The sequence below is a fragment of the Pleurodeles waltl genome, chromosome 4_1, assembly GCF_031143425.1.
Source record: "Pleurodeles waltl isolate 20211129_DDA chromosome 4_1, aPleWal1.hap1.20221129, whole genome shotgun sequence".
In the NCBI taxonomy this organism is placed as follows: domain Eukaryota; kingdom Metazoa; phylum Chordata; class Amphibia; order Caudata; family Salamandridae; genus Pleurodeles; species Pleurodeles waltl.
Genome location: NC_090442.1, coordinates 859,518,344 through 859,543,723, shown reverse-complemented (window position 1 = coordinate 859,543,723; position 25,380 = coordinate 859,518,344). Strand labels below are relative to the sequence as shown.

The following is a 25,380-nucleotide window of genomic DNA, read 5'->3' as shown; positions in this document are numbered from 1 at the left end:
TGAAATTATATCCAGGTCTGTTAATATTTATGGTACATTTGGTGTATCTGATTCTTTTGTTGTGAGGGATAATACATTTGGATATCCCTGATATCCTTGATAGCTCAAGGGCAGATTTGCTAGAATATATAAGCTTTTTTTTTTGTTGTGAATTTTGTTAACTCGAATATTTTAGTAAATGTGTATAGATCTATTTGCGCATTAATAACCTTACATATATAGGAGGGAAAGACAATTAGGGTTGTACTTAGAGTTTGGTGGACAAAGTTCTCCATCATTAACATGTCCAAAACCCTGGATTGCCTACTGTATTTAGAGTTGGGCATACTACCACGTTTCTGCCTGAGGAGCATCAGCTAGCTCTGCAGGAGGAAACCTAACTGACAGTCAGACTGACATTGAGCTGTTAGGCAAAGTACTCAGGTTGCCCACTGTGTTTAGGATCGATGTTCCGATATACTTTTTTCCTGTTTGGGACCATCATGGAAACCCTCAAGCTGGAGTATGAACATTACTTTCCAAAATATCTAATTGCTTCATAAAATCGAATTTCTAACCTAACATAGAAAACAGAACCTGTTCATGTATTGTGTCAAGTGCTGAGATCAAATAACTTCAATTAGTAAATTGTAACAATAAAATAAATTGCAATGTATATGGCAAGGCAATGCCACTTGAAATACATAATTTCTTTTTAACATATTAGCACAGTGGTTTGCACTTTCTCTCTTTTTTCAGCTGCCATTACTTCTCATAAAATACAATAACATTATAATCCCAAACGTTATGAGATTGCTGCTTATTCTGCACATATGAAAATGCTGATTCTTGTTTACGTCCTCTTGAGAGTGTCACATATCCTTCTGCAGACTGCTGTCTTTCATTCACAGAGTACAGTGTAGTATTGGCTGAGAGCATGAGGCTCTTATATTTCTAGGGGGTTTCAGTGAGGACCACATTTTCATGGCGAATGATTTGGCACTATGAAGAGGAATGATATGATGTTTCCACAGGCAATAAAATCTGTGACTGAATTTTAAATACACTGATAACTGATTCTATGATCTATACGCCTCTTTATGTGACTTGAATACAAAGGCATCCCAATGTAGAAGGAGAACGTGACACAATTGGGAAAGTCCTCAATTAAAAGGAAATCTTTGGCACGGAGGATCATCTTGAAATAAAAAGATGATCAAGTTCTCATGACCAGAGGCAATGATATGTATCTTGTCATAGTAGGAAAATGTGTGGATCATTATTTCATCATGGAAAGCTGGTGAGACTTTCTACTCAAAGGGGCAGTAAAGGATACTTTATTACACAAGACATAAACAATATTAATAAAAATGTTTTTTTAACGCTATTGAAATATTTCTCAGTTTTATCCTCCAGATTCATAACAAAAATGTCATGTTTGGAAACAAGGACAAAGGGCCTGGTTTAGATCCTAGTGGAGGGATTACTCCATCACAAACGTGACAGATATCCAGTCTGCCATATCTTATGGATATAGGATATTATGGGATAATAATATGGCAGACTGGATATCCATCGCATTTGTGACCGAGTAATCCCCTCTGCCAGGATCTAAATCAGGCCCAAGGAGATATTATAGCATGGGGAAAAATGGAAGAATCACAACAATGATAGAAACATTTACTAATCCAGGTAATTCACCCACAAACATTAACAGCTATGTTACATGAGTTTGATTTTTGAAGAAATAGAAAGTGCTTTTTGTAACACTGCCCAAATCAAAGAATCTCCATTGCATGAGCTTAATACTGGAATAAAATACAGAGCACAGGGAGATTAGCAACGTGATCAGTAGACAATGGCACATCAGAACTCACATCTTAGGAGTCTCAGAAGAAATCTGAAAGATTTTGCATTACCTGAAATATAATCTTCGTAAAAGCTACTTTGAAATGCCTACAATAGTAGAACAAATTTGGCTTCCTCCCTGACTTGAGTCTTTTTAGTCTTGTGGGCACTGCAAAATATACAAATTTGCACAAAGTTCTGCAAACATTTTCGAGAACATGATAAAAAAAAAATCATTTAAAAACGAAATTGTGTGGTTTGGTAATTGTTGAAGGACTTTTGTAGAGTGCACAATATCATGCCTCTCTGGTAAACAATATGCCCTGAAGCCATTAGGAAGCTCAAAACACCCATAGCGGAATATACTAGAGCTATGCTAAATAAAGGTCTTGGTTACGCCACAAAAGAAAATTTTTTAGAAGACTTGATCGTAAAGTTGATGACTCAATTTTTTTTTTTAATCGATTGAGTACTGCTAAACATTAGGTGAAGGTTATTTTAGACTTTTGTTCTAAACTTTGACCAAAAGTCTAAGGGGCATATTTATACTTTTTTACGTAACACTGCGCTAATGCAGCGCTATTCCAAGACGCCGGCTGGTTGTCATATTCATGGAATGACGGTAGCCGGAGGTAAGGCCCGGCTGGCGTCATCAAAAATGATGCTAGCCGGGTGGGGGAGGGGTTGGGGGGACAGGAGGTTTGCGTCAAAGGATGACGGTAGTATAAAAATGCCTCTAACCAGACTAGCATCATTGTTTGATGTAAAACACCCATGGACATGACTCCTGTCTTAGTAACATGGCCGTTGGGCCCAGTGCCATGTAGTGGGGGGGCAAGTTAGCCCCCCCCCATGGCACTTTTAAATAAATTAAACAATGCCTACCTGTACTTACCTGGGATGGGGTCCCCTCATCATCTTGTGTCCCTCTGGTGTGGATGGGGGTGTCCCTAGGGATAGGGAAGGGCACCTGTGGGCCCATTCCATGGTCTCTGGTCATGGAAATAGGCTCACAAGTACTCTAACGCCTGCCCTGACACAGGCGTTAAATAATGGTGCTAAGCAAGTTTAGCACCATTATTTAAGGCCACTTTCCCCCTGTGCTTGATTTTAGCACAGAGGATAATTATATCACTAAGGCCATATCATCATCAAGTACTTTTAACTCCAAATGTTTGCCGCTAGACAGGTCTAGTGTTAAAGTATAAATTTGGAGTTAAGATTGCGCCGAATTTGCGTTAAAAAAAATGACGCAAATCAGCACAAACCAAATATAAATCTGGGCCTAAGTTTACAACTTTGGGAATTCACAAAGGGCATTTACATTACTATCCTTATGTCCCCACTGGGTGACCTAGACCTGTATTCATTATAAAAAGAGGCAAGATGTATTTATTGGCTAAAATTGGCTGCTTCATAAGATCTGAGGACTTTCGGTATTTTTGGCATAAAGAATACTGACTATTGCTATGACATCGACATTTATTGATCTCTGTGGTACGACACTTAGGTAAAAATGTACTGATTCTGTTATTTTAACATCTATCCAGTAGATGGCAGTACAGGACAAATAAAACTCTGATCACTGAAACTGTGTTGTGATGCAACCGTGTTGCTGTTTGAAACTAGTTTGGATTTTACAATGTTACATAATGATAGAACCGATAGGAAAGGAGAGACTAATTATGTAAGGAATTCAAAGTGTTAACTCGAATATTGATTGAATAACTGATCTAGAATAAGAATTTCGTAAGGAATCTATTAATGTATGTATTGAAAGGTCATGTCTCTGTTTTGATTTGCATTTGCGTGAGATCCGGAGGAGACTTGACAGCTGGGGGATGTGATTATGTAATGAACTGACTTTATGCACTTGCTATAAGATGTTGTTTTTATGTTTGTAATAACGTCTGAAATTGTATGGACCTATTGTGACACTAGACTATGCTTTCCTGTTTGAACCCAGTATGGTGGGAAAAGTTTTTGAGTCGAGGAATCAAACAATCAATCAATCAGTATATTGCACTACTCACCCGTTAGGGTCTCAAGGCGCTGGGGGGGGGGTTGGGGGGGGAGATACTATGATATGATGACTCTGTAAGTGGAAGTCCTGAAAGCAGTTTCTGTCAACCACAGCTCGCAACCAAGGCCAAGGGCAACCCTGTGTTTTGAACTGGGAAGCACACAGTATGGAAGTGTTGAAGGAGTTCCTGAGATGTTAAAACTGATTGTTAAAAGCATAGTACGCTTCCTCACCACTGCTGATAGGTCAATGGATTATGTTGAGAAAGACAATTGAACACATCACCTACGCAAATGTTAAAAATATATGTATTTTCATGTCAACTAGTATTTATAAAAAAGGATACTGGAAATTACTTTTCCATGTACAAATATGTTCAAAGCATAATTATTATCATCATCTTATATACCAAACCAATATCAGGATCTAATAATCATGTAAATGAAAAGAGCCTTGAGTATCTTTTTGAACTTTAAGTCAGGACCAGAAGTGAGGATTATGCATTTCTTTCTTCACTTTAATCATTATAGCACTCAGTGTCACAGAACACTTTAATAAAAAATTAAACATGAGAAATGCTCCAACTCCCATCAAGCAATATGGAAGAAGGTATCCATCAGAACAGTCCATCAATCATATCACATATGAATCTCCATATATATGCATGATGTCCCTTCCTGTTCCTCTTTCTTCACTGCTACATCAGTTAAGTCTATTGCTTTTCTCTTTGTTGTGCTATATACAGTGGTTATTGATTTGCTAATTTTGTATCATTGTTCATTGAGCACAGAAGTCTTTGTGCCCGAGCACTTCTTGAATCTCTTGATCGTTGGTTTCTCCTTGTGAACACTGTGTGCTAACAACAGAAATGTCGGGCTCAACGCGACCTGTCAGGCAAGCCCTGTGCGCCCCTCATAGGTGCTTTGCACGTCAGGGAGTTCCCTGAGGCAGGATTCCCCTGTGGTCCCCCTGGACACTCCCTCACACTCTTGCTTGACACCATACATCGCACTGTTGAATTCTGACCATCAGAGCAGGTCTAAGCTCACAGCAGGCCATAGACGCCACCTAGTAGCCACTTGATAATTTTGCAGCCTGTATTTAGAGCATCAGCAGGGGGCTCTCTTTATATGTATGTTGTGATTGGGTGTTTTAATGACCCTGAAAGTGGTCTCTCATAGTGTGCTCTCAACGTCAAAGTATGGAACCATTCAGTGACCTTAAGTATTCACAATACTATGCAGGGGAAGAGGAATGGCCACCCAAGGGGTACCCTTTTCCTACAGAGGTAGACAAACTCCTCTCACAGGCTATTTCTGAAGTGCTTTCTCACCTAATTAGGCCCACAAGCATGATGGGAGGGCTTCACCAGGCTTTGTGAAGTCTTCCATAAGAGTGTGAGTGTTCTTAAAAATGCACCCTAATGGGAGAACAGATGACCCAGGGAAAATGGTAACTCCATCCCCCCTAATGATAAGCCGAATCCTATGTTTCCTGATAAAGGGGAGGGCGATAAAATAGAGGAGAACTCATTGGCGGGACCTTGAATTATCAGATATGTTTGAGCCCAAAGGCATCTACCACTATTGATCCTCATAGTGTTTCCCTGAACAAAAGGTGGCAGACTACTTTGCCAATAATATTAGGCAGCCTTTGAAGAAAGAGGTTTGGGCCCGTCTTCGGGCAGAATGACCCATACCTACGCTCAGTGGAAATGCGATCCTGACTCCAGAGATCCATAGCAAACTGTGTATGTTGTTTGAGAAGTACATGAACAAACCTAAGAAGGGCATAGCTTGAACGTGGCACGCCTGCCAGGATAAACTGATGGATGTGGTGGGACCTCTCAACAAGATTATCGAGTTGGTGGAGCAGTTCATAACTTCAGGGGCGCAAACTGCCCATGGACATCGTAGCCGATTGGGCTCAGAGAGTCATCTGCATTTGGAGAATACCCATTGTGCCCTGTAAGTGGAAAGGCGGAGATCTCTTCTAATCAAGATTGATCCCAAACTCATGGAGTTGGTCACTTGAGAGGCAGGCAACGTTGCGCAAGGGAACCTCTTGAGAGAACCCTTTGTTAAGGAGCTAGAGGTGTTTATAATGAATTTTTGCGCACTGGACAAGGCGCAATCTTCCACCAAAGAAAGAATGCTCAGGTAAGGTAGTTGCCAGGCCTGGACAAGGCAGGGGCTGTGTCTCCTGCTGTTCTTTTCAGCAAGGCTCCTCAGCGGGCACAAAAAATTTAACAAGGGATGGCATGACAGGAGATAGTCAGGGACCTTCTTCCCCAACTGAGGCTCCGGCAGAGGCAGCAGGGCGAGAAGAGATGCAGCAAACACTCCAGGTGGTTTCACTGGTAAGTATTACCCTTTCTTTCCCTCAAAACCTAGTGGGGGGGCTCCGTTGGTTCATATTCCAATGGAGGGAAATAACCTCAGACCCGTGGGTTCTGGAAATGTTACAAGGTTTTCACACAGAGTTTTTTGTCTCCCTTCTACAGGTAGTTCGTCCAAGGCCTCTGGTTTTTTCAGAGCAACAGGCGAGTCTTATAGAAATCTAATTGCAATTCATTTGAATCTAGGTTTTTGTCCCAAATATAATCTATGAATAAGGATGCAATTGTGAATGAAACATAACACCAGACCTGTCAGCTCACATAGCATGTCACTCAACATTGGCACTCTTCAGGCAGTCACCCATTGAAGCATATTTCACACAGTGAACGCATGGTGACATGGACCACCCTGCACACGGTAGGTTTCTAGCCCATGTGTGAGGACTCTGCACAGCAGCACGCCAATTGAAGGCAACTACAGGATTTGTAACTCTCCCCCTGAATTACTGAGGTAGCATTAGAAGCCTTTCTGTTTTTGACAAGTCTAAAAGGGGCTGTCAGGTAATACTAGGCTCAGATCCTTGATCCCGTCCCATGGCCCTGCTTCCCTCATTCTTTCTCAAAGGGCTAGTACAGTAAACATAATTTCAAGCTAGGCAGGTCTGTAATACAGTGTGGACTGGACTATGATCACCTTTTTTCTGCCCGTCTCTGTTCTGACTAATTCACTTCTTACATTAGTCTGGCTCCTCCACTTCCACCTTTTCAGTCATTTCTTGATAAACCCATGGCTTTGTAATTGGCACTCTTTTTTGATTTTGTAATATCTGTCCCATTACTTTATCAGCTAACACACAGTCTCCCTTTAAATTTCCATGAATGCTAAAAGACATAAAAGACATACACGCCATAGGAAGCTGTGTTACTTTCAACATACTGACACTGCTATACACAAAAAGTAGACTGTTTGTATTGTGTCATTAATCATAACAGTACTTGGCTCTGTGTCATTGCTAAAATACATATATAAGTGTAGTGATACTGAAAGTCAAAGATGAGTAACTGGGCAGACCATAAGCTGGTGATATTTGTGAGGTATTTCATACCATGCATTCTGAGGCTCCACTTGATACCAGTGTGTGCATCATGGTTCCATATGATGTATGTTCAGGAACTGATGTAACGTTATCCATCATTTCTATATCTGTGAATGAGGTTTGGGTTCCAAACGACACAATAGTAGCAGACATCACTGCATAACTAGATTGAGATGTATCTCTCATAGTGATTTCTGTTGATTTTGTGTCTGGTTCTTTCCTTGATTCTGTTAATTCATACAATGGGATCAATGTTGTATTTGTTGCAGCAGTCACATTGGAGATTTCCAATGAATATGTGAATCCAGTTGTACCTTTGCTGATTTCACCTGTTAAGGGAGCTGTAGCATTGAAAGTTGGTAATAATGGTGGCTCTGATGTTTCTGCAGCAACCACAGGCTTTGTACCTTTTGTTACACGTGAGGTCGGGAAATAGGTAAGAGACGGTAACGAAACTTTGGAAGTATATACTAATCCACTAGAGGTTTCCTGAGTTGGTGCTACAGATGAAGTGTAAAGCTGAAAATGGCTAACATTAGGCAACAGGGTTCTTTCAGTCACTGGAAGACTAAACATGGTGGGAAAAGGTGATGCTGCTGGTAGCATGGGCACACTGACTGGAATAGTATCTGGAGCTGGAGAAGTAACGTTAGGAGAAATCCCAGTGCTTAATGTTCCAGATGGTACCATTTCTATTTTATAATCTGTTAGAGGGCTTCCTGTTGATCCAGTTGTAGTCAAAATCAAACTGGATGGTGAAGAAGTTGCAGATGTAGTGGTAGATTGACTTTCAATGACACCCACAGAAATACCAGAAGTGATTACATCTGTGATTTTAAGTGGTCTTGTAAGGCCTGGGGAAGTACTTTTTGAAATATTAGTGCTGGCAGCAGATACAGATATTTCAGGAATTGGTGAAGAATCAGCAGTGTACACTGTGCCTAGACTACTTGGAAAAACCTTTGTGCGTGGTACTGCAGTAGGTGTCTGAACACCAGTTTGATCAGTTATCAGTGTTGAAGACATGGAAGTCCTTGGGAAAGTTGATGTATGGTATGATATGGGAGTTTTTGAAGAGTCATGTGCTGGTATTGAAGATGACATTGCCAGTGTTGTTGCTGTTGCTGAAACACTCAATGATACAGGCATTGCAAATTGAGTTGTAGCAGATGTAGTAGCCTTCAATGACTCTTCTGTGCTTTCAGGAATTGTAGATAAGGTGCTATGTGCTGCATGTGAACTTTCAGTCAGGCTTGCTTGTGTAAGAAGTACCTCAGAGGTTTGTGAAATGGCTGGAGAAGATACTGCAATAGATGTTTGCTCAATGTAGTGGCTCTTTGTCGAACTTGTAGCTTCGCTAGGTGCTTTGGGTTTCTGAGATGTCATTGAAGGTGGTATCAATGAAGATGTTTGCATTGTTGTTGAAGCTATTGATGATAATGTGGTTTCCAGGGTTGTGAAAGGAGTTGTAGTGGACACTGACGATAACACAGAAGATGATGATGCAGTTGAAGGACTTTCAGAAACTCCTGCAGTACCAACTCTTTTTGTTTGATCTTTAGAAGTGTACAGCACATACAAAGGTGTATTTAATATTGAAGTACGAATCACAGGGGTAGCGGTCTTTAACTTTTGAAGAGAGGATTCAGTTGTCTGCAATGGTAAGATTGAGACAAATGGAGATGGACTACTTAGTTTAGAACTCAAAGTCCTTGAAGTAGCCTCTTGTGTATAGGAGAGAGCTGGTGTTAATATTTCCCTCAAGCTGGAAAGTGTTAATGATGGTGACACAGCTGACTTTGTTAAATCTACTATGGTGGTAGACATTGGTGCAATAGGCAAAGTTGATTGTAATGGTTGCAATGTATATTCTGTCGAAGATGACAATTTTGTTTTGTTAAAGATTGATGTTGCTGAATAGAGTGCTGTTGAAGATGCCAACGTAGTTGATGGTGTTATGGGTGAGTGAGAAAGGGCAATCGAAGAAGGCCTTCTAGTTCCAATTATTTCTACTGGTGTTATTGAAGTGACAAAATCTAATCCGAATGAACCAGTAGGCAATGATGTTAACATAGTTGTTGCCTTGTGTGAATATAGAGCTGTCTGCAAAGATGAAGTTGCTGAGGCTGCAGAATGTCTTGAGACAGAAGTTGTGTTTTGCACAGTATAACTAGATGTTTGATGCTTTTTTTCGGTTGTCACTGATGAAGAAACCGTAGCTAGTAATATACTTGTATGGAATGTTGTTGCTTTTAAAGATGATGTGGAGGTTTCAAAAGGTGTTGAAATCCCTATGGCAGGCACAACTGTTTTTAATTCAACAGGCAATTTAGTAATATGAGTCACTGTAGGAACCCCCACAGAATCAGGACTTGAGGATGGATGATAAGTTTGGAATGTGGTTTCCTCTGGTGGCTCCAGTGAATGAATTATAGTTGAGATTGACTGTAATGTAGCGTTTACTTCTCTTAATGTGGTAGTCTTTGCTGTTGTAATTTTTTCCACAACACTTGTAGGAGATGGTATGATTTCTTTATGACCATCAGTGGCAGTTGATGTCAATACTGTTTTTACACTTGGCGTTGTTATACGAGACATTTCCCCAGTAGCTTCTAAAGATGTTGTAATTGTTGGCTGTGTTTTAGGAGTCTTTGTCACAGCTGTTTCAGTCGGCTTCATGGGAATGCCTGCAACAAGACAGTTTGTTCATTAAAATGTGTGAAATACAATGAATAAAGAAAATGTGACAATGATGTTGCAGTTAAACTGAATATCAAGTGTGGAGGGCATTAATCTCCGCCCTTCATAACACAGTAAGTCGGATACTGTCACACCTTAACTCCCATTAAATTTACAGTGTATGAATGGGGTATATAATAAGATACTAAAATCAAGACCTCTAGATAATTCTCATGCCTATAAGCTCTGGTTATCTGTGTAAATTGCACCTAGCCTAAGTGACTAAGAATCGAGAAATAGCTTTCCTATCACTGGAACTTTCACAACTTGAGGTGAGCTGTGCCTGAGCTTCCACACTGATCCAAAGTGACTAGTACACAGAAGAAAACAGGTGTTGTAGATCATGCTTGAAATTGTAGGTGTAAAAGAACAATCAAACAATAGATACACTTAAAGAAATAGGGAATTTAAATCTCCACACAATGTTTAAAAAGGAAAGAATAACTTAAAAAGGAAATTAAAACAGAAACAAAACAGATTAGCTTAGGTGTCCAAACATTACTTTGAAGAAGCCAAAAAATATCAAAAGGTATAATAGAACAGAGAAATCCATAGTTAGTGAATGAGACAGGCTACTGTACTTGTTGATAATTATACATCATTTACTTTATTACAGGAGATGCCACAGGACAAAGGGAGCCTAACCTATCATTGTGTTTGTGTTAAAACATATGCTAATGCCACTTTATAAGGAGTCATTAATCATTCAAAGTTTAATTTGGAGTTTTAAAGGGAGCAGTCAAAATTCCCAAGTTCCACATGAAAAACAGTGGGAACAGACTAAGACATATATTGTGGTCAAACTGAGAATCTGCAATATTTATATTATTACTATTTCATGTTCTTAATTAATTACCAATACACCAACCTTTACTAAGATTATGGTCAACAACATTATCACATGGCAGTTTCAGATATTTTGCTTTAGATTCTTTTTATCCTGGTGTGAATTCATGAATTGTTATTTAGTTCTCTCTAAATTTGTCAACTGCACTTGGATAGTTTTGAGATTACCCCTATTAATAAGAGGAGAGTAGCCTCATTTTATGTCTAGGCAAACTGACACAATAAAATGGTGCATATGGTCCTCATACAGTGAAGTGCACCATCCAGTTGCAGGTTAGTCTACCACTGGTTGTATACACCAACTATTAGAAAAGGGAAGTTTGAGCCACTCGGTTAAGATTCAGCTAAGTTCCACTGGAGAGGTGGAGGTTAATTTGCCTGTGAGATTGTTCTACAATAAATTTAGTCCAATCCACTTCTACCCATGACCTCGAGTATAAATGTGTTTCACAACGCGGGGAGTGGAAGATCCACATTATTCAACACAGGACCAGTATTTAGCAGGGCTACTTTTGGGTAATCTAAGTGAGGTGCACCAATCACATCCACTCCACATGTAGGCAGGGCTGGCTTTAGGGTGGTGCAGTGCAATCGGTGTGGCCGCACTGGGTGCTGAGCTGGAGGGGGAAGTACTTACCTTGAGCGGGCGCTGTGTTTAGGAAAAACGTACTGTTAAAAATGGGGTCTCTAGTTGGCAGAAGTATTCACCTTTCTCCAAATAGGGACCACAATCCTAGTCAGGGTAAGTCACACACAATACAAATTATCCTGTGCCCAACCTCTGGTAGCTTGGCGCTGAGCAGTCAGGCTTAACTTAGAAAGCAATGTGTAAAGTATTTGTGCAATACGTCATACCACAACACAGTGAAAACACCACAAAAATACACCACACAGATTTAGAAAAATATATGACATTTATCTAGTTAAATGAAGGTCAAAACGATAAAGATTCAATAAGCACAAGTTGGGATGTCACTTTTGCAAGATTAAAAAGAGTCTTAAATCTTAAAAATCAACAGTTGTCTCTTTTGTGCACAAAGTACCTGGTTTGCTTCAAAATTTTCACGCACGAAGACTGTAGAGGAGGAGATGAGTGAAAAAATAGGGTGTGCGTTGGATTTTCTAATGCGGCACAGGTGATGCATCATTTCTTTACACGCTGAAAGGGGCTTGTGTCGATTTCCAGCGCGCAGTCTTGGTTCCTTACTGCGATGCGGGAATCTTTTCACACCCAGGGACAATACGTGGAAATTCTGGGCGCACGGGAAGAAGTCACAAGCGTTTCTGTTGCAGGGCAGCGCTGAATCGATTCTTCACTGAGGAAGACGAGCTGTGTCATTCCGGCTCGGCTGTGCGTCAATCTGGTAAGGCTGTGCATCAAATTTCCAGTCGCATCGCAGGCGCTGTGTCAAACTTACTCAAGAAGTCAGGCTGCTTTGTTCAGGTTCGGCTGTGCTGCGGTTTTCTCATTGCAAGGCAGGCTGTGCATTGTTTCCAGCAGGCTGTGTCCATTTTCGGCGCACAAGGAATTTCCTTGAAGAGATGAAGTCTTCTTGGCCTTGAGACTTCAGAAAACAGGAGGCAAGCTCAATCCAAGCCCTTGGAGAGCACTTCTCAGCAAAGTCAGAGGTCAGCAAGGCAGCACGGCAACAGCAGGGCCGCACTCCTTCACAGCAAAGCAGTCCAGGTGAGTCCTTTGGGCAGCCAGGCAGTTCCGCTTGACAGGTTGCAGGTTCAGGTCCAGTAGTGTCTGATTCGGTCGGGTCAAGTACCCAGTTTATATATCCAAAAATGCCTTTGAAGTGGGGGAGACTTCAAAGAGTGGTTTTAAAGTGCACAAGGTCCCCTTTCACTACAGGTCTGTCTGCCAGGGTCCCAGTAGGGGGTTTGGCAGTCCAGTGTGTGAGGGCAGGCCACTAGCCTTTGAAATATAAGTGTTAGGCCCTCCACCCTCCCAGCCCAAGAAGACCCATTCAGTATGCAGTTTAATGCAGGTGTGACTGAGTAGCCTGCGTTTGTGGTTGTCTGGGTGAAATGCACAAGGGAGCTGTCAACCAGCCCAGCCCAGATGTGGACTGGAGACAGGCTGTAAGGCACAGATGGATAATAAGTGCAGAGAAACGCTCACTTTCTGAAAGTGGCATTTCAAAAATAGTAATCTAAACTCTAACCTCACCAATAAGCAGAATTTTCTATTACCATTCTGGCCATACTAAAAATGACCTATTTACCCCTTTCTGATCAGAATCTACCACTCAACCAGTATGTGAGGGCAGCCCTAATGCTAGCCTATGAAAGGAGCAGGCCTCACAGTAGTGGAAACATAATTTAGGAGTTTTCCACTACCAAGACATATAAAACACACCTATATATTTCCTGCCTTTACCTACATGGCACCCTGCCCTAGGGGTTACCCAGGGCCTACTTTGGGATGACTTATATGTAGAAAGGGGTAGTTTAAGGCTTGGCAAGTACTTTGCAATGCCAAATCGATGTGGCAGTGAAACTGCACACACAGGCCTTGCAATGCAGGTTTGAGACATGGTTAAGGGGCTACTTATGTGAGTTCACAACCAGTGCTACAGGCCCACTAGTAGCATTCAATTTACAGGCCCTGGGCACATGTAGTGCACTTTACTAGGGACTTACAAGTAAATCAAATATGCTTATTGGGAATGAACCAATGTTACCATGTTTAAGGGAGCGAGCACTTGCACTTTAGCACTGGTTAGCAGTGGTAAAGTGTGCAGATTCCTAAATCTAGCAAAAACAGTGTCAGAAAAGTGGAGGGAGGCAGGCAAAAAGTTGGTGGGTGACCACCCTAAGGCTGTCAGGTCTTTCACTTACTATTTAAAAGCACCTGCTGCAGAGTTCCTTCTTTGTCCAGCTTTCAGACAGCAATTAAAATGTCAACATAACTCTGATTAATGTTCCTGCTAGAGAGAGCACTATCAAAGTTTTGTGTAGTGGCAGTTTTGACTCGCCATAAAGTAGTGCAGAGGGTTAATATGCCTGCTACAAGTAACAGATCTGTATTTTATGTGGATAAATGAGTGGATTAGTAAAGCCAGCCTTTACCAGTGCCTTACAACAAATGAACTGTATGTGAGAGAAGGGCTATGGAGAGATGAGGGTCACTTTAGCTGGGTGGTAATGAGGGAATCAGAGGAAAAGGTCATGGAAGGGGGATACCAAAAACCATTGTTGTACCAGGCACCACCAGTGCTAATGCCGGCCCTGCATGTAGGGAAAGCAGTTTCCATCCACCCAGCAAATACTTTTCACCCACTGACTCTGTGGTGCTCCTATTTCTTTGTCAGCCTGAGCCGGGGTGCATTACTTTTATAATCCCTATCTATGCTTGGCCTTCTTCCTACAGAAACAGAAACACCTTCTCCCCAGGAAAACGCTTTTTTATTTTAAATAAGGATACAGCGGCATCTATTTTCAAAGCATCTTTCATTTGATTATTTTTTAAAGAATACCATTTATCAATATAATATGCTTCCTTATTAATCAATGGCAGGAGAGCCAGCCTACACACAGAATTATAAAATGCAAACCTTCGGGCACCATAAATGCTAATTTGCTATATTTCAGGTCTACTATGAGAGATACTTACAGTCTTCTGGATAAACACATTTGAGTGTGGTCTCATCAAGAATCATGTTTTTGGGACAGTATGGTAAACATCCTTCAACCCTTTGCAGGAAAACACACAATTAAAATTGGATCAGAAGTGCAGTAATACAATTGCATATTATTTATTTATTTATTTACTTCACATTTGTAAAAAGCACAGCTCAACCTATGAGGTGTTAATGTGCAGAAATTCAGTGAGGATTACAATGTGTACAGTAATAGGTTAAGACTCTGAGCTGCAAGAATTTGGTTCATGGAGGGGAAAAGTGGAGGGAATGGGTCACAGAGGCTATAAGCAGTATAAAAAACTAAAAAGGCACAACTTGGTAGGATGCAGAGAGAGAGAGAGAGGGTGGAAAGGCATGACAAGGAAAAAGTGAGGTGAGGAACACTGTAAACAGGAAAGCGTGAAATAGAAATTAACTACAGGACAGAGAGCGAAAGACTAAACAAAGGTAAAGCATTTTAAGAAACAGGGAGAGTAGGAGGAAGGAGATACTTCTAAATACCCAAAAATGTCCAAGGTGAGATCCAGTCAAGATGAGAGAGAGGAAAAGAGAGCTGACCTACAAAAGTAAAAAAAGGATTAAGGGGGTAAAAGACAGAAAAATGAGAAGAACAGGAAGAGCATGAGTGGAGGGTACTAAAAAGCCACAGAGACCTCAAGAAAAGAATGATCAATAAGAAGGGAGCTGATTTTCTATTGAAAATAATCCTTACGTATTAATGATGATAATAATAATAATAATGCTAACACACTTTAAACACATTATTACTAGGCTCCTTAAGGAAAACTAAAGAATTTTATAGTGAGTAAGCAGGACGACAACCTTTTCAATATTTAAACACCATATTGTTCTTAAAACACTCTTCACCACTTTCTGTGCCTATTGCTGAACATCACACATTAAATGTTATTTTCGCAGGATACCCTTTCAACACTCAGATTTTTCAATGCCAGTACCATTAGTCAATTGCTCCAAAGAAATTAGGAATTCATATTTATTTGTTTATTGTATGCTGAGAAGAATTGTACAAACTTTATGGACAGCTCCCTCCTATAACACGAATGCACAAGCCATGCAACCAACGTTGAAATTTTGCACAAGCACTATCAGGGTACATATTATACAGCAGAAAAAATAATATACATTTAATACAAACATGTATTAAGACTGTTTCACCTTGTTAATACATTATTTTGAATGTTTTGAGTCATTTTCATTAGAATCATGATCCTCATCCAGGGGAGTATTGGTATCCTCTGACTGCCTTTTCTTACCCATCAGTAACCTGGAGCTGTTATTGAAATCCTTATTGTCAACACAATGTAGGTTAGGTAGGTTAGGTCTAGGTTAATTGATCAAAACTACTTAACCTCTAGAACCTATAGCCAAGTAAAAGTTAATTCAGAAACTGGGTCACAAATTTGGGATGTAGTACAACTACAGGTTAATACACACAACTTGGTAAGTTTCAGAACAGTTCAGTGAAAAACTGGTAAGTTTCGCACAAGAAGTGGACAATTCACTGGAGAATTCTGCATTAGTTTCAAGAAGTACCAAACAATATTAAAGTTGATAAGCAAAATAACATAACAATTATTGGAAATGTCAGAATCAGAGATATGAATGTTTAAAGTATTAATTCAAAAAAGTGCTGCGAAGTGGCAAAGTTATAATCAGAATCGATGTTTGTGATTTACAAGGAGGCAGGGGCATTTTCAGCCTGAGAATGATGGAGAGAGGGCTAGGTAAGCCTATAACATAACCTCAGTCAAAGTTTGTATCTTGAGACTTTGTTACTTTTCTGGTTCGCAGAATTCATTAGCAGGACAAGGCAAGATAGTGAAAAAGATGAAGGTCCATCAAAATCACATACATCATCATCAACCATCCATTGAAGCCTTCAGTTTTGCTGCTAAAAGCTCAGAATGGGTCACAGTTGGATTTTGAAGTTACAAAGGGTTCTTTGCTGCTGTTCGGTTTGATTCTTTACTTCATCTAGGTTCCAAGTCCCACACTTAGATTTAGTCAGGTGTAGTTTAGCCTTCTATACATATGGCCCCTCTCCAACCATGGCACGCACAAGGTCCTGTGCACTGTGCTGACAACTGGCCAGCTGGTTTCTCTTCACCGCATATGGCCCTCCTCTGTTTTTTTGTCCCTGAAGAAGTTAATAAGAGGCAAGTCAGTTGACCATGGAGAGCCCTTCCAGTCCTTGGGTGGAAATGGGCTCCAGGATTCCTTTGGGTTTTCTGTCCCTTCTAGTAAGGCCCATTTATTTTTCAGGTGTTCTTCCAGGCACAGGAATGTTCTTAAGAAGTTGTGCTTAGGTACCAAGTGTATCCCATGCATTAACCAATGGTTGACAAATTTCCTAGACTGAATGCTGGTGAAATTCTCATGAAAGCCCACCCTACATTTGCCTCTTTCACCCTAATGTAAATCTTCACAGCTTCCCTCATTGCAAATGGCTATAGCCAGGCTCCACTCTCAAGAGTTTAGTATCCTCTTCCTGCCCCACTACAATGGAAATAAGGGAACAACAATTCTCCTAATCCTGGCAACAGCTTCCAATTTTTCTGTGGGTATGGATAAATGTCCCTTAGGTCACTATTTGGGACTGTCATGTGAAGAAAGTGGCAGCTATTTGCATTACTATCTGTTCTTGTATCCTACCAGATGACTTGTCCAAGGGAAGTGCTCAGTGTGTATATCCTAGCAGCCTTCCTGCCATTAGAAGTAACACCACTATAGCAGGCCAACAGTTTGCACCTAAATGGGATGCTAGTTACAATTAATTCGTCCTGCTAATAGAAATTGTAACTTGGTGAACATATTTACAAACTGTTTTGGCAATATTTTATTGAGAAGGGACATATTTTTCTTTGGTGTTTAATTTGTCACACATTTCTACATTAAGCACCCATCTCTGGGTTACAGATAGACTTTCGTGTGATTTACTGAGGAACCTGCTGTGGATGGGAAAAAAGCACATTTGTGATGGAGACCTGCGATGAGGGGGTGGCATGAGCATCCCTTTACCAAAAGGCCAGGGGTAGCAGAAGCGACATCACATGCCATTCGACCTTTACATTCACTCACCCACACATGCTTACACATAAACAAACCTACATACACTCTCTCACATAAATACTTGTGCGCATGCACACAACATATATTTAAACACATTTTTAGTTACCTCAACTGCTAGGGAGGGTCACATTCCAGATAATTGTACTCCAGTTTTATTACACTAATAGTAGCTAAGATGTTAGTATTAGTGTAATAAAAATTGACAAAAAACAAGGATATTGCAGCCCCAACTGATGTCTGTAAGGACAAGCTGCCCCTGTGTTACTAGCACTGATTTTGTCACCTCCGATACCAGGGGTTGCCAATCCAGCGTCATAGGCTACAAGAAGAAGGCCAGGGGTCGCAGCTGCGACCCCTAAATGGCGTCCAGGGGGAGTGGGCTCCTTCATCCTCCGTAGTCATCTATTGGACATTTACCCCCACCCAACAATGGAAGTGGACCATGGTTTCCACTTTGTTTCTCACCATTTGACAGTTCACCTCTTACACAGTAGCCTCACAGCATTTTTCCATTTAATTCTCTAACACCATCTGCCGCTTTTCATGGATCTTCAAATTCAGCAAATGCAAAACCCAGGGGTTTGTGCCACCCAATTTGCAGTGATCCATGGTATCCAAAAGCATCCTCCAACTGTGTCTTTTTTCCATTGTTCCCAAGATTCCCAACCTAGACCTTACAGTCCAGTGTGCAAGAGTTGTGATGAATGGCCTCTATGGATAGTGTTCCACACACTAGCCGTCTTCAATTTCAGTTCCCACTGTCTCTCTTGCCACGTTCCACTAACAATATTGGCCTACTTGATTTTCAGTAGTTTACAGGCAAAGGGTGAAAGGCACATTTGGCAAGCACTGGGTCATAGGCAGAAGATTATTTCTCAGCATGAATAGCCATTGAGAACATTATGCTTACACAGAAACGTAAACTGAACTTGAGATAGGTGTTAGGTCAATCAAGTAATAATTAGACAAATTCACATGCCTTTCACCTCCTTTTGACAATTGCAGAGCAACTGGATAGGGGAAAGGATTCAACATACAGCCAGTGCTTCTGACTTTAGATCTGGAGAGCCAGGTTTGAGTCTCTGCATCGGCTCAGAAACCAGGGTTGCATGGCTAATATATTAAACTTGCCTGGCTCACTTAAAGTACTCTAATACATTCGGGTTGAGTTTGCAATATGTAAAATTGCAAAACAAAGCTTGTATAGCAGAATTTAGCTACTATAATCTAATTTAGAGGAACAGTGCCAATAACAACTGGAAAGGCCAAGGCATCAAAAAGATCAGATCAGAATAGTGGGTAGTATTTATCACCATTACCCTTGGGTGACTTATTTACTCCGTATGTTAAATATCTCCGATTCCAAAATGTGCAAAGAACAATGAGGCAGAACATGCAGAATCAGGACCTACTGCATTGAAATATGCATGTATCATTACTTTCCTATTGTTTTTCCCCGTTACATTTCAAAAGATTTCTGCGGGTGCAAGCTTTAGGGGAAAATTGTGAAGGGAGCAGTTTTCACATGTTCTATATAGCCTACAATAACTGCTATGAAGCTCATATTCCTAAACGGTGCACCAAATTCAATTTGAGAGGAGATTTATTTTTTCTCCATTATCCATGAATAGGGACTGATGGCCTGATTTAGATATTGGCAGATGGGTTATCCTTAGGATATAATGAGATTTTGATTTCCACAGATGGGATATTGGTCACCATTGTGAGGGAGTAACCCTTCCACCAATATCTAAATCAGGCCCTAAATGTTGCAGATAATTTATGACAAAGCTGAATTGCTTTCTGTGCATACATGCTGTTTGCATCCAGAAACAATCTACTTTTACCAAGATCATCAGGGCCTGTCCAGTGTGTTGTATTGCTCCAGACATGTAGAAATGATGTGCTTCATTGTACCTGTTAATAATGGACCCCCAAGAGTTCTTATCGCCACTTTCAAGGCATTATCTATTGCATAGGTAGTTCAGGAAAAATCTGTAATGAACATTTGGTTTCACTGGTATATTTTAAGGTATTTTCATAAAGGAAAACCAGCAATCAGCATTATATGTGATTTAAGGCTGACCCCTGACTTTTTGACGCAATTTTTTGTTGTTTGCCCACCTTATATTGGATTCATATCAGAAATGCATTGCAAACCCATGTACAAAATACTTGTTGAACAATATAATGTTTTGGAATTACATTATGTTGTGACTTACGCGGGAAGGAATTTGCATGCTACAGCTTCTGGGTCACTACAGGTTTTCACACAAGGACTGGCACATGGTTCGTATCTCCATTCACACATCCTACGATAGGGAACTGCTGCAGCGATTTCTAAAAACAGAATTGACATGTAAGTGTGAGTATCTGGCATAAAACTATGCATCTAGAGAGAACACTATGGGTCCAATTCACAAAGATTTTGATGTGACTTACTCTTGTGGTATTCTTGACTTACTCTTAAGTTCTAGAATTAAGCCTTTAGCAAACAAGGAATTCCATAGCCTCACTACTGAAATTCAAGAGTAAGTCAGTGTCACCACAAAGGTAAGTGAAACCTACTCACACCAATATTTATGAACCAGGCCCTGTACATCTAAACATTGGAATAACCCCGTATGTATACTCTCCCTCATTGAAATCAATCCTAAAACATATCTATGGGCTCCCACTATTTAGAATGACAAGATATTTATCCTTCTCTGGAGATGGACCTAAAATTACAATTAGCACCCTGGATGGAACTTTGGGAGCTGGCCAGCCAATCAGAATGCTCCCTTTCTGGTCTATATTTATTGTTACAGGCATGTAAAGGGAGCATTCCGCCTTCTCCTAGAGCGAGCACCTTCCCCCTTAATATGCTGTCCCTGGGACTGCTGCAGGCACGGTTGCTTTCTTTTACCTTAAGGGAGAGAGGAAAAAAGAGCTCCTTTCTCCTGTCCCACTCCCTCAGGCTCTTCAAAAGCAGGGTTATGAATTTTGAATTTGGTGGGATTTTGTTTTAAAAATATGTTTGCCTGACCGCAGATTCTGATATTTCAGCCCAAACATGAGGCAAACTCGGCATACTCTGCTATAAAGTAGCAATTAACTCCAGCCCAGCGATATCAAAATGAGAAGCACTCCAGGATGGGTTTAGGGTAATGAGGCACTTCAATACATAACCTGTCTGTTCTGTTCTCATAATTTAGCACGCTCTAGGAAATGCTGTGAAAGGCCTCCGTCATGTCCAATTTAAGCAGGTCACATCGACTATTCTGTCCTGTGAGATTTAGTTTTCGGTGGACGGGATATCCCTCACAGTCATAATACGCTTGCTTCCCTAACTACTAATATTTGGCCAAATTCTTATGTCTTCATTTTATGTATTAATTTCTCACTCATACCTTAGAGTCATGTCAAAATCACGCTTCTTAATGTAAAACCCTTCATATCATTCGTAAACATGAAAAACTTTGGATTGAGTAGAAAAAGGCTGCCTTGCTAGAAAGATATAACTGATTGAGAAAATATAGCCTCCTGTTTGTTCAATAAGTAGCCAATCACAGATAGCCACTATACAAAATTGCTACTCTTCAAAATAGCCACAACATAAACGTTCTTAATTTTTTTTATTTATTAGGGAGCCAATTAACAAACGTGTTGTGAGTGTAGGAAGGGGTACTAAAGAAGTACTGTTTTATTTACTTTTACATACCTTGGTGAATTATCCGAAAACGTCTAACTTCATGTTATACAAAGTGCAAAGAGGGCACAGTCCTTGATGTTTGCACTAATTATATCTGAATATTCCCTGAAAACTCCCATTTAATTCCCTTTTTTATGTTTTCAGCCAGTTCAAAATGGTGCCAAGGAGTGCCTAATAGAGTACTACAGGATCACACACAAGGACTATTAAATGGACTCCAAAATGCACTGGTAAAAAGGTGAGTTAGATGTTCCCTTCCTTATCTTTACTAAATTCTTTACCCCATTGTGTATTTTAGTTATTTTGCGAAGAGATGTGTTAAGATAGTGAATCAAAGCTAATCTTTGAGGCAGCAATAGTACTGTCTATCTGGCAAGATACTGCGCAAAATAAGAACGCTTTGGGTCAAAACAGACCTGCGATTTTTGACAAGCAAAAGTGTTTCTAGTGTATATTATGTTGTGCGAAGGTTTATTATTGTATATCATATTATGTTATGTTGTGTGTAAAATATGTTAAGTGAGGTGATGTAATTTTAATTCATGATACATCCTGTCATCCAAAATTGAGAACTGAGGTAAGTTATGTCATATCTTATTAAGCTACAGTGCATAATATTAAATACGATTTATAACGCCCTGAGGACATGATGCTGCCTTCAGCAAGCACATCAATAGGTTGAATATTTCTGCACCTGTAAGACTATGATACAGTAAGGTTTGTCACATGTCCACTATGGATGCTCAGCTCTGTAAAACCACGCATTACAATATGTTTCTAGCTCAATCAAAGTTTACCTTCGATACTAAAGCTGCTGGCGCGCTTGAACTCTTCAGAGTTGTCGTATTTTGCTACTTTAACATCTGATGGAGAAATTATTATGAAAAACCCCTTCTTGCTGTGCAATTCAAACGCACTGTAGCCTGGAATCCAGAGGCCCTGGTGGTGGAAGAACGTGGCCCGCCGATGGAAGGTGGAATCTGCCTTCCATTGCTCCAGGCAAACCGTTTCATTGTCGTGGACGTAAAGGAAGTAGTTTGGTCTTTCAGCAGACTCCAGTGAGACCAGGGACAGAGCTGCACACAAGTATAAAAGACATTAAGCAGGATCATGTTATACTCATGGATCAACAGTTAATGACGGTAGTGAAAAATATGAGATGAATAATTCCAAATAGTATGCCGAAGCTGATTTTAAGTTCATTATAACTGGCCTCCTAAAACAAGAAATAGAACACAGTTATTGTGTGCCCCTCATTTTGAGTTGGGGGGATTTCTGCCTATCTTACCTAGTGACACCAGTCAGTTAGAGGTTGGCAGATGATGGGCATCCGCAAAAAATGGCAATGTTCTACCTGTCAATCTTCCTGTTTCCATCTCATGATTTATAGGTGGAAGAACGACAATAATTTCACCCAGAGAGCTGGATTCGTCTCCGTTAGTGAAAACTGTTTACCCGATAGGCCAGCGCTACAGGGCCACAGAGTCACAGGGGTGATCAAGCAGCCTTGTTTAGGATGCAGCAACAATCATTGGATTTTTCCTGTCCAGAACAACTATGTGAGGCAAGGTCGTCCCCAGGTGTGTCAGAAGGTTTCAGAGATCCTGAGGCAACCTGCTTCCAGATATGTAACAAAAGTATTTCTTAGGGAAAATTTAAAATTACAGCAGTGCTAGGACCTCACACCATCCGCTGGGAAGGTCAGGTTACCTGCTTCCTAATTATTGACAGGTAAGCTTGATTTAAAGTCTATAAATTAGCTATAGCAGCCAGTAAAAGTGTCCTGAATAAAGAGCAGGATGTGGTAAATGTGTCCCCTCTGCCCATTGCTTGTGATATCTCTGAATGTCAAACAATAAATTATCCTGTCAAAGGAGAAGAAAACATCCTGCAAATCAGGGCCGTCATTTTTTTTTCTGAAGAAAACTTCTGGTTTGGCAGTTACAGAAAAATAAAAAAAGACTGCTTAGCGGGTCCACACACTCTTCAGTCTACTCTGCCTTTAGTTAATTAGTCACACCAGTGGATGGACTCAGGGTATAGGTGTAGGCCAGGCAGGCGGGGACCTCTAATAATGGTGGACATCCTATTCTGAATCAGTTGGGGGCCAGAGCCTCTGCTGACCTGGTGAGCAAATTTTAAATGTACCTATTCATCTTTATCTAGGAAGAAACAGTCTGTTTATTTCAAAGGATATAAAATAGTAAGGATAAAGCCAAGTCGCCTTTCCACTCTTTAAAGGCTGTTGTATTTTTAATTTCTAAACCAATAGCCAAATGTGATCTCCATCAAACATATTACTCCTTACTGTGCCTTGAATCCTCTGCAAGTGAATCTCACCACAAGCAGGCTAACTGCAGACTGATTCTATCAACATTCACATTTCTTCCACATTCTTCTTATCATTTAGGAGTGCATCACATTTGAAACTCACAGGATATGCTTCCAAGTTTGCACACCTCCTTTTTGACATGTTCACTCCTTTCACCTTCTGGACTCTTTGACACTGGGAGGCCCTGATCCATTCCAGAATACCACGGCCAGGGTTCTCTGAACTCCGAGGGAGCAACACTTTTAAAGCAATTCTATTGGCATCATTAATAAGTCTACAGAAGGGTTATTCTATTTGTCAGAATTACATTTTTGATAAGTAACGCTTGTGCCCCCCTCATAAATGCACTCACACTTTCCTGTTTTAACTTACTGTTCCACAGATAAATACTGTTTTCTGTAAGTGCCTGGTGTAGACCGGGGCATTTCGTCACTTTCTATGCAAACCCATTGTCCCCAGTACAGGTTAAAACGTGCACTTGTACTGAGTACAGCACAGAATAGAAAGTCAGCCTGGCAGTTTGAAACGTTTAGTCTATCGTTAGTTGGAGAGAGACCAGCAGCACTTTGAGGCAGGGATCCCTGTAGGTAGGTACAGTGTGTGGCTGCACTTGCCTGCTGGCAGATGACTTGGGGAAGCAGGCAAGAGCCATACCTATTCCAAATGGCCCCTTTCGGTGGCACAACCACTGTGCACCATCTCATAAGTGGAAAACAATCAGTGCTCCTTCTAATGACCTATGTACACGTGCCCTTGAGTCTGTAATACTACGCAGGTGCAAGGCATTACCTCATTTGCACAGTCACACCCTCATGCAAATTAGAGAATGCTGTCTCAGGATTGCAGAAGTACAAAGTGGGCGCTGGGACGCTCCGTGTTGAAAAAGGGGCCAGACAAGTCTCTGTGGGCTCTTCTGTAATTCCTTGGATACAGAAAACAAGTGCAAAAGCTTGTGCACCCCCAGATCACTTTTTATAATATGTCTATTGAAGACCTTGTTATCCTGAGGCCAAACATTACAGTTTAATAAACCTCACTTTCTGGTTTCCGGAGACTGATTTCCTAGTAACCCCACTAAATACGTTAAGCTCAGAAGTTGATAGTTAACCAAGTACGTTTTTTAAAAGCCACCTTGAAACACTGAACCTTATGCTGACAATTATTCAAATCTGTATGAACATATTATTAAAGTAGTATTGATTCACAAACATTTGCTAACATTCGTGGAACGATTAGCTTTAAATTATTGTGCATATAACGTGTGGCACATTACTTTTAATAAGGCAATGCAACAAGCTGGAACCAAAAAAAGATACCAAACAAATCACATTTCATTTTATGAATAAAGAACATTTTTAATTAATTTTTAATTCATGGCCATGCAGGAAGAAATTACAAAGAAGCCATTCATCTCATGGGACGTTGTTTTGAAGTAACCCTTCCATGACACTACTTCTGTTGTAATCATGCCCAAAATATTATCAACAAGTGAGGAGAGACATAGATTTCCTGGTTATGGGACGTGCACTGGTAGGGAATACGAGCCACATGAACACAATGGCAATGCTACTATTCATTAGAAAACTCTATGAGGCAGTTACTCTGTCCGATGGAAACACAGAGTTTAGTTTGCATTAACCATTTGAAAACATTTCCATGGGAAGGCGTTTTTCTATGTAGCAGAGATCCATGACTGGTAAAAGATTCCAGTCTACCTGCTAATAGATAGAATTAGTCTTTAGCA

At 40.5% G+C, this 25,380-nt stretch overlaps 1 protein-coding gene across 1 annotated transcript in view; it reads right to left on the bottom strand.

Annotated features, from left to right (window-relative positions):
- OTOGL (otogelin like) overlaps nt 1-25,380 on the bottom strand; it is a 1,080,166-nt gene that overhangs the window by 305,386 nt on the left and 749,400 nt on the right. Inside the window, exons 31-34 of the mRNA XM_069227564.1 lie at nt 22,102-22,380; nt 19,833-19,950; nt 14,493-14,572; nt 7,295-9,972 (exon numbers count right to left, since the gene is read on the bottom strand). Coding sequence (XP_069083665.1) covers nt 7,295-9,972; nt 14,493-14,572; nt 19,833-19,950; nt 22,102-22,380 — 3,155 coding nt within the window. The remainder of the gene's footprint in view (nt 1-7,294; nt 9,973-14,492; nt 14,573-19,832; nt 19,951-22,101; nt 22,381-25,380) is intronic.